General features: G+C 34.0%; 1 protein-coding gene across 2 annotated transcripts; it reads right to left on the bottom strand.

Moving 5' to 3' along the window:
* Positions 1-462: 462 nt before the first annotated feature.
* On the bottom strand, positions 463-4,510 carry LOC110686967 (protein yippee-like At5g53940). 2 transcript variants are annotated; one of them, XM_021863594.1, is made up of 5 exons: positions 4,156-4,510; positions 3,288-3,331; positions 1,806-1,914; positions 882-937; positions 463-739 (listed from the first exon to the last, which is right to left on the bottom strand). In XM_021863594.1, exons 1-5 carry the CDS (start codon positions 4,270-4,272, stop codon positions 655-657), a joined length of 411 nt encoding a protein of 136 aa, XP_021719286.1. In that variant the 5' UTR covers positions 4,273-4,510; the 3' UTR covers positions 463-654. The 2 variants fall into 2 exon arrangements, with proteins under 2 accessions (XP_021719286.1, XP_021719287.1); XM_021863595.1 differs by having other exon boundaries at positions 4,177-4,500.
* Between the last annotated feature and the right edge of the window lie 4,220 nt (positions 4,511-8,730).

An 8,730-nucleotide genomic window follows, 5' to 3' on the forward strand; every position in this document is an offset into this window, starting at 1 on the left:
CCAGATGGTCGAATAGCCAATCCTTGTTCCCAACGCTCCCCCATCACTCCACCAGCTGTGTTCTTGGCAGCCGCCTCTACTCTCCCCATCCACATTCAAGGCATAATTTTGGGTTTTAACAGTATTAGGACAAATGATAAAGCTATACTTTTACCACTTCATATCAAATGTGTGTACACACAATGATACAAAAGACGGGTACATTTCCCTTTTCCAAGTTTTGAAAATGATTTAAGGTGTTTTCATCCGTATTTAAAGACTTGCCTGTTTATCTAGTTAGTTAAGAAAATTTTAAGCTACAAGATCTTATTCACAAGTCTAGACTACAATAAATTATATTTGCAGTGAATGAATACGAAGTATATTTAATTCAACATCTCTAATAGATCCATCTCCTATTATTATTCGTGTATAGACTATATTAAAATAAAAAAATTTCTTTGAAAAAAAAAAAAAAAAGAATTAAATCAATCAGAAAACACGGGGATTAAAATTCATGCCAACCACAGAACTCAGTGATTACACCCAGCAGGAATTGTCATGCTCATATATACAGGTATGGTTTACCGAATCTATTCATACAAACGTAGATGCTAAAACATGTTTTCCACTCACAACATAGAGCACATCTTACATGTGGGATATGGAACATATCTAAACATCCTCAGCATCACTCATCAAACGAGCATCAATGTAGAACTCAGAGACGTCAGTGTCGAATCCATCAATAATCCTGCCTCTGTTTACACACATTGTAGGCTGAACTTTTTACTTGACTAATGAAGTAATATAATAAAAAATAAAAAAATTGGTGTAATTGAGAGGGCCAAAAGGAGCCCATGTCTAAGTACTTTATCCAAAGACTAAGGAGATGATTTTACCTTTCGAGGACAAATTTCCCTTCTTTGTATTTCTGGCTTTTCTCACGAGCTGCTTCCTAAATTGAGAACACAAAATTGTCAACATAGGTGGATCAACGAGGTCAAAACCATAGAAAACAACTTTAGACTACCCAAATACGCAAAATAAGCTAGAATTTTTTATGTATGACCAAGTAAAAAATAGGCGTCGCTGGTCACAATCAGATTAAAGATATAGATTAAAACCAATCAATCCCAATAACCATAATCATTTGTTAAAATATTAAAAATGACACTGTAAAAACTTACATTAATATTGAAATGACACCGTATAAAGATGGCAACCAAAATTGTTAACTTAGATAAATTTCAATTCCATTGACTAAAATAAGTCAAGCCAACAGGTCAACATCAGGAAACAATCTACAATAGCCAACAGACCAGGCTATTATTCTATCCCCTTTTTCTGCAGAGATGAAAAGGTAGCAAAAGGCTGATAGATGCACATAAGCTTTGAACTTTATCCCTGGTACACACCATACAACTTCACCATCAAAGCCAGTAATATCTTCACAGAAAACAGATTGCAAGTTTTTGGTGACAACTGAGAGCCACATCGACAATGGAAAATAACAAAAATGACTATCAGTGATATGCTCCCAGAGACCCAGATAAAACCATTGAAGCCACATAATTAGCTCTAATGAATGCGACATGATGAAGGTTAAAGCCAACAGACATAATTAAGCTCGTAGTGTTTCAATGGTAAGCAGCAAAATAAACAAACATATAGGCTGTTGGTGACCAGACATGCATCTTTGACAATGGCTAGTCTGGCTTAAACAATGCTTCCCTGACAACTTTCTAGCTCTAAGTGTTTCAGTGTCAGTTATATCAAGCAGCGGAGGAAAAGAAGGAGAAGGATAGCAAAGGATAGAACAGTACATATTTCCATCCAACGATCTGTCCACAGCAGCAGCAAAATATATCTGCAACAGTATGCATCCCAGAAAGCATCAATCTTTCCTCTGAAGCTCCAAGGATAATATTTACCCTGAAATAGAAGCCAATTGAATTTAATTTTAATGAGATCGTATTCATTGATCAATAAGGCATAATGTTAGTGATCGAGACAACACATCCAAGGTCAGAAGATTAAAAAAAATTATCATACAATGAGCATTTCTAAACAACAAAGAATTAAATGGTTCACTTATTGTTGGCTAAATATATTTGAAACTCTTAAAGTCACTTTCATTGATAATAGACATAGCCCTTCCAACTCTCCATAATAAATAACTCCAATATGCACATGCTTCAACTTTAAAATTTACCAGTTCTTTGACTTTAAAAACGCTGATAGTGATAGAAGATGTGAATGTTGAACATTTCCACAATGAACTTCAATTGAACCTTAGCTTTCCTCTCATTGAAATTTCAAAGGTTCGAAATATCAATGAGGAATAAAACAGTAATCTACATGGCTCAAATATTCAATGTGTATCTCTAAGCCAATAGAGGACTATGATAGCTAATGATAATTTTGTACTCTTTTAATATTAATACCATTTCTTCCTTTTTGCATAGAACAAGAAAAGACAACTTTGTGGTCCAAATCATGGGTTCCTAGTGATAAACTTAAGATAGAAAATCACCTAGTTAATCCATAAAATAGTTTTACTACATAAAAATATCAAATACTACCTCCGTTTCATATTATTTGCAACGATTAAACATTTTTCGTCTCTACTTAATGTCAAATCGTTGCAAATAATATGAAACAGAGACAATATTAATTTTTTCTTTTGACGCAATCATTTTATTAGGGCTTGTATTTTTTACAAATAATTTGACATTTTAATAAGCAAGTGTAGTGCTACAAATTCAAAGCTCATGTTTGTGGTAAAGGTTTTAAAAAGACCAGAATTTAATTAAGATAATATAGTCACATAAACAAGAACAAAAATAAATCACGTAACTTGGTAAGCCATCAACTTCAAAACAATAGTTGGAAGATGTCCTACTGGATCAAAGTACAAAAAACCTGGCTGATTCCTTGTGATAATATTCAAGGCTAGGGAAGTGGTGGTAATAAAACACAGTCATAAGCCGCAACCTAGACTTAAGGAACGCAATATAAAGATATTGCTTCTCATAAAGGCTCAAGTGCAAATTCGCTAATGTCCACAATATTTTCGAGTGTACCATGAGGAGTCTTGGTTGCATGGTAGTATGGTACTAAGGTATAGTGATGAGATTGTTGTCCAACAATACACTCTTCGGTCCAAAAAAAAAAATCTAAATTTTGGAGATAATGAGCAACCATTATGCATATAAATATTGAACAATAAATTGAATTCTCAACTACAAATTAAGATAAATTGAAATTTGGAGTTCATGATGAGTGAGAAAAGGAAAGAAACTCACGTATTTTTGAACAGATATGCTTTCCCTCTGCGACAGTGAAAAGTCTAAAAAAGTCATGAGAGTAAGGTAAGTTAGAATAGTCACCACCAGCAACACAAAGTACTACTCCCTCTGTTCCTTTTTAGTTTCTCCCTTAGTAACTAATTGTTGTTCTACTTTGACGGTTTTGACATTTAGAGACAGATGACGTATAAAGATGTGCATAAATTACCAATCAAAAACTAAACAATCCTTCTTATTTTACTGGAAATTGAAAATAACACCATTGCATTTGAATCTTACATGGTGAAATAACATACACCTTTGCATGAATAACTACCTTATTTAATTATTGTTTACAGATTTAAACATACTCACAAGAATGTCCATGGTACAACCGGATAACACGACCTAATTAAACTTCTTTTTTCTCAAAAAAATAGCATTGGTTGTACCATGACACCTTTTGTTGTAGCACAACAACAAAAATTGTAACAGACGACATCAGTCCGGATTTAGTTCAAATTACACTATCAACGTGATCACTAGTTCTAACCGAAGGAAGTCCATAATATATCGAAACATACAAAACCTCCAATCCCAAGTCTTTCCCTGATTCAGATTACTACTACAAGCACAGAAATATATACAAAATTATAGATTATATTTGAAGGATCACAGAACCCAGTAATAACATAACATTTGGAAAAACTGATTTATACCCAGAAAATGTAAAAATAAAACACCTCAAATTCATAAATTGATCTAATTATTAAAAACCCAGAAAAATAAATCACTTAATAAGGAAACAAACAAATTTTGAAAACAGGGGAGATGAAAAATTAAAATTAAAATTACACAAAATAAAAAGATGAATTGAGAAAAATACACGAGCTTGAAGAAAAAATACCCGGGAAACAAGGTCGTCGGCAAAAGCAAGATGGGTTTTACAGAATTTGCATTTGTAAGTTCTGCCTTCAAGCTCAATCACGAATATTCTTCCCATTTATAATTTGATAATTTGTATAATTGAATATAATTGGTAAATAAATATATAAATAGAAAGTTGAAGTGAAGTAAATTAATGAGAGATTAGATTAGTAAGGATAAACCCTAAAGGATAGATAGAAAGAAAGATATAGATGTATGAAGAGAGAGAAAGAGGTTGCAGGAATCATGAGACAGCAGCTCAGCAGAGTTTTGTACGGTTAGCTGTTATTATTATTGTGATTAAGACGTCATTTTTTTTATAATGGCAAGAGGTATGAAGTAGACATAACTTCTAGTCTTTTGATGATTTATTGGGATTTTTCTTTTTGGGAATAATAATTTTGATCATTAATATCTTTTATTATTTTAGGAAAAATTAATAACAAAGGTTCTAAATATATCCGATCTATTTTAAAAGGTCTCGTCAAGGGCAGTCCCAATTATAACAATTTCCTCTCAAAACAATATAATATAACTTGTTACGTGTTAAGTCGGTAATATGTTTTAATTACAATAATTTATTCTCAATCTCTCTCCTTTCACGGTATAACCACCACAACTGCTCTTAGTCTCCACCCTCCACACTTAAACCACCATTCCACCACCCCAATTGTCACCACCATCATTCTGTTTTACCTCCAATTATCTCCTCTAATGACATTTGAGTTCACTCAGTTATAGCACAGGCTACAATGGTGGCGATTCTTGGCCTTGATCCATCTCACCCTAATCCCTCAAGCTCACTCACCATGAAGCCCAAGCCGCGGCCATGATTCTCCTCCAAAGCTGTTGGTACTTTCCCTGATTTTTTTTATATTCCACCCGTTTCACCCTTTGGGCTAATCCGGATTCGGGGATCAGTTCTGGATGATTAGGTTCTAGTCCCCTCCCAATTGTTGTTGTGAGGGATTGAACACGGGTCCTCCCTACCAAGTGTAGTCCCAATCACTACTACACCAACAACCAATTAGTTACTTTCCCTAATTTTGGATGATAAGATCTTTTGATTTTTGCATGATTGGCGTAGTATATTGGCGGGATTTATGGTGATGATTATGTAGTGTGGGTGGGTTAGTAGGTGGTAATTTTGGGATGAGGATGGGCTAGACAGCACGGTGGCTTCATGTCTTCTTGGTGTGCTTCGATGGGTGGTTTTGTGGTGTGGCTCGTATGGGCGGCCTGACTTGGTGGATTTGTGGGGGTGGATTGGGTGCTTTTTTGATTTAGGTAGGTTAGAAGGTGGTGATTTGTGGTGGGGTAGCTACTGCAGGTGGTTGTTCTAGCAAAGGGTTGATTGGAAAGCTTAGAGAGGAGGAGCAACAAAAAAAATGATGAAACAATGCCACGTGGTTAATTTAACCGGTTTAGCAGGTAAGTTAAAGGTTACAGACCATTGGAAGAAAAAAGGTACATAGTTGGGACTGGCAGTCTGGCCTTGATTATTTGAAAGATGAGATCTTTTTAAGATGACCGGTCATAGTTGGGACCTTTGTTGTTAATTTTTCCATTTTTTTTATTAGGATAAATTATGAGATATTGATATTATGAAAAAAAAATACATTATAATCGATCCAATATACTAGTATGTTAAACTCCTCATGCATGATGTCGATATAAAACCCAAGATTTCATCCATCTTCAAGCTCAAAAGTCTCTTCTTCCTACATAGGTTCCAAGCTCCATTTCTTGTTTCCCTTTTCCTTGGCTATGACTCTTTGAACACGACCAACACAACCACCTCTGTTGCCACTTGCAGCACCATTGCCACAACAACCTTGCCAAAGATCTTCTTTTCTCTTCTCTGTTTCGTAATATCTCAACCCATTTATGTTCCAAGTCATTTTTCACTCACTTTTAATCATTTTTAGCCTTCTACCCGTGTGAGAAAAAAATATTTCTCTCGAAAAATTCTTGAGGTTAGGCTCAAGAACACCCAATTCAGAGTTATATAATATGATATACGACCTTTGCAAGATATGTCACCTTCTTTCCAACGTGTATATGACCTTTTCCGTTAGCCTAGTTGCTTTAAATTGTTTTGAGCTTAGTTTTCTAAAATTTTCTATTATCAATATATGATTTTTACAATTTTTTTATATTTGATGTTTATTTAAAGTATTCTGGATAATGTTTGTTTAGGAGTTCATTCGTGTATGTAATTCTATGTGGAATTATCTAGGGTTTTGGGGCTTTTTGTGAGTTGATTTGGACATGTTGGGTATGTAATAGAAAAAAAAAATGTGCAAAGTAATAAAATTAAGGTGATCAAGAAAACATGACCATAGTCTATTATTCTTAGTCAAATCCTACAATAATATTAGAAAAAAATAAATTTAGATTAACTTAGATCAGTAAAAGAAAAAATACACTGTAATAATCCCAATTTTGGCCAATTTACTTCGAATAAGCCCAACTATCGATTCTTCAACAATAATCCCAACTTTCACCTCTGTTTTCTTTCTTCTATCCAACCGGTCAATATTTTTGACATGTGTTAGTGCGTGAGTAGTTCATTTTTTTTAAAAAAAAGGAAAAAAGAAAAAGAAAAAAAAAATTGGCAGCCCCAACCACCACCTCTTGCCACAACCCCAAACCACCACCTTCTCTAGCTAGCCATGTCGAAAACAGCTCTGGATAATGTTTGTTAAGGAGTTCGTTCGTGATTGTAATTCTATGTGGAATTAATTAGGTTTTGGGCCTTTTTGTGAGTTAATTTGGACATGTTGGGTATATAATAGAGGAAAATAAGTGCATAGTAATAAAAATAAGGTGATCTAGAAAACTTGACCATAGTCTATTATTCTTAATCAAATCATACAATCATATTCGAAAAAAAATACTTAACCCTTGCCCAAGAAACCCCCCACCACCCAAAATCGCCCCGAGGTGTTTTGGCCAGTTTCGGAGGTGCGTTTGAGAGGGGGAGTAGTTTTCGGCTTGGTTGGTTGGAAAAAAGGGAGTGAACTCCGGTTGCCGGAGCTAGGATTGGTGATGGCGGGATTGGAAAAAAGTTTTTTTTTTCCACTTGTTTTTTGTTTTTTTTAACCAGTTAATGTGTGACATGTGGCATATTAAGAAGTTAAAAAAAATCTTTTCAACAAGTAACTTGGAAATAATCTCAACATAGGGCTTGTTCACTTTAGCTTTCAGTTCAAAATCCAGTTTAGCTCTAATCAGTTTAGTTCAGTTCACTTCAACTCTTAATTTCCTTCTCTCACAAAATATTCATTTCAACTCTATTAAGTTCAGCTCCAATCAGTTCAGTTCAGCTCAACTACAATCAGTTCAGTTCAGCTTCAATCAGTTCACTTCATTTACTGAACATACCTGTAGTTAAAAGTTGAGATTATTTCCCTACCTTATAAAAAGTGGAAGAATACTCTTATGAATAGTGTGAAGACTATTTACCCTTAAAAAAGTTAATTGACATATTTACCCCAATTAAAATTAATTTTTAAGTATTTAACCTTTCGTATATATTTCCCTACCTTATAAAAAGTGGGAGTATACTCTTCTGAATAGTATGAAAACTATTATACCCTTAAAAAAGTTAATTGACATATTTACCCCCAATTAAAATTAATTTTGATGCATTTAAGTATTTAACCTTTCGTATTTTTGTCCTCTATTTTTTTTCTTTATCTTCCTTCTTATCATTCCACCAAAAAGGCCAAAACTCCTCATTTCTCAATTTCCTCTTTTATCACGAACTCCTTTTCTGGTTGTTGGAAAATACTGCTAACATGTCAGTTTCCATTTCGGTACCACCCACCGCCGTGATAATTCTTAAGGATGATGATCCTTCTGGTTGTTTTTTTATACTAAAGGAAATGTAAAGTTTGTGCAATATATTTGTTAATGTTATACGAAGAGGTGAATAAGCATGCTATTCGGAGACGCCCGTATCCAGTTTGAGTTGGGGACAGCTCAAGATTGGTGGAGTTGACGGATGAATGCAATAATGGTACCTTCGTAGTGGTGGAGTGTAATTGCTTGGATAACATTAAAATGATTAAAAAAAAAATTATTACTTTTGATGTAATCTCTTTTAATTGTGTTTATAGGGGAGTCAAATGAAGCAACTCTTTTGATGAGTTTTCTACGGAATGTAGCAGTTATGTCTAACATATGAGGTATTATAGCCTTATACTTTTGATTAAATGGCTGTTTGAAGATGCATTTTGCTTTAGTTACTGTGTCATTGTCTCGATTTTTATCATAGGAAAAGCTTATAGTTTATGATTATAGGAAAGAGTTTAGATGTACTCATACATTATCAGTTAAATACTCGTAGCTCATAAATATTATATCTTCCATTATATGGTCCAAAGATTATCTAATTAAATATACCAATTCACATAGCCTTTGTGCCAGGGTGTTCAATAAGGGTTTTGTCCTCTCCATAACACTCCTATTGTAGTTATAGTATGATGCAATAACTTTGATTGCCTTTTTATATAGTAATACGTACATT

Source organism: Chenopodium quinoa, unplaced genomic scaffold (assembly GCF_001683475.1).
Source record: "Chenopodium quinoa cultivar QQ74 unplaced genomic scaffold, ASM168347v1, whole genome shotgun sequence".
Taxonomy (NCBI): Eukaryota; Viridiplantae; Streptophyta; class Magnoliopsida; order Caryophyllales; family Amaranthaceae; genus Chenopodium; species Chenopodium quinoa.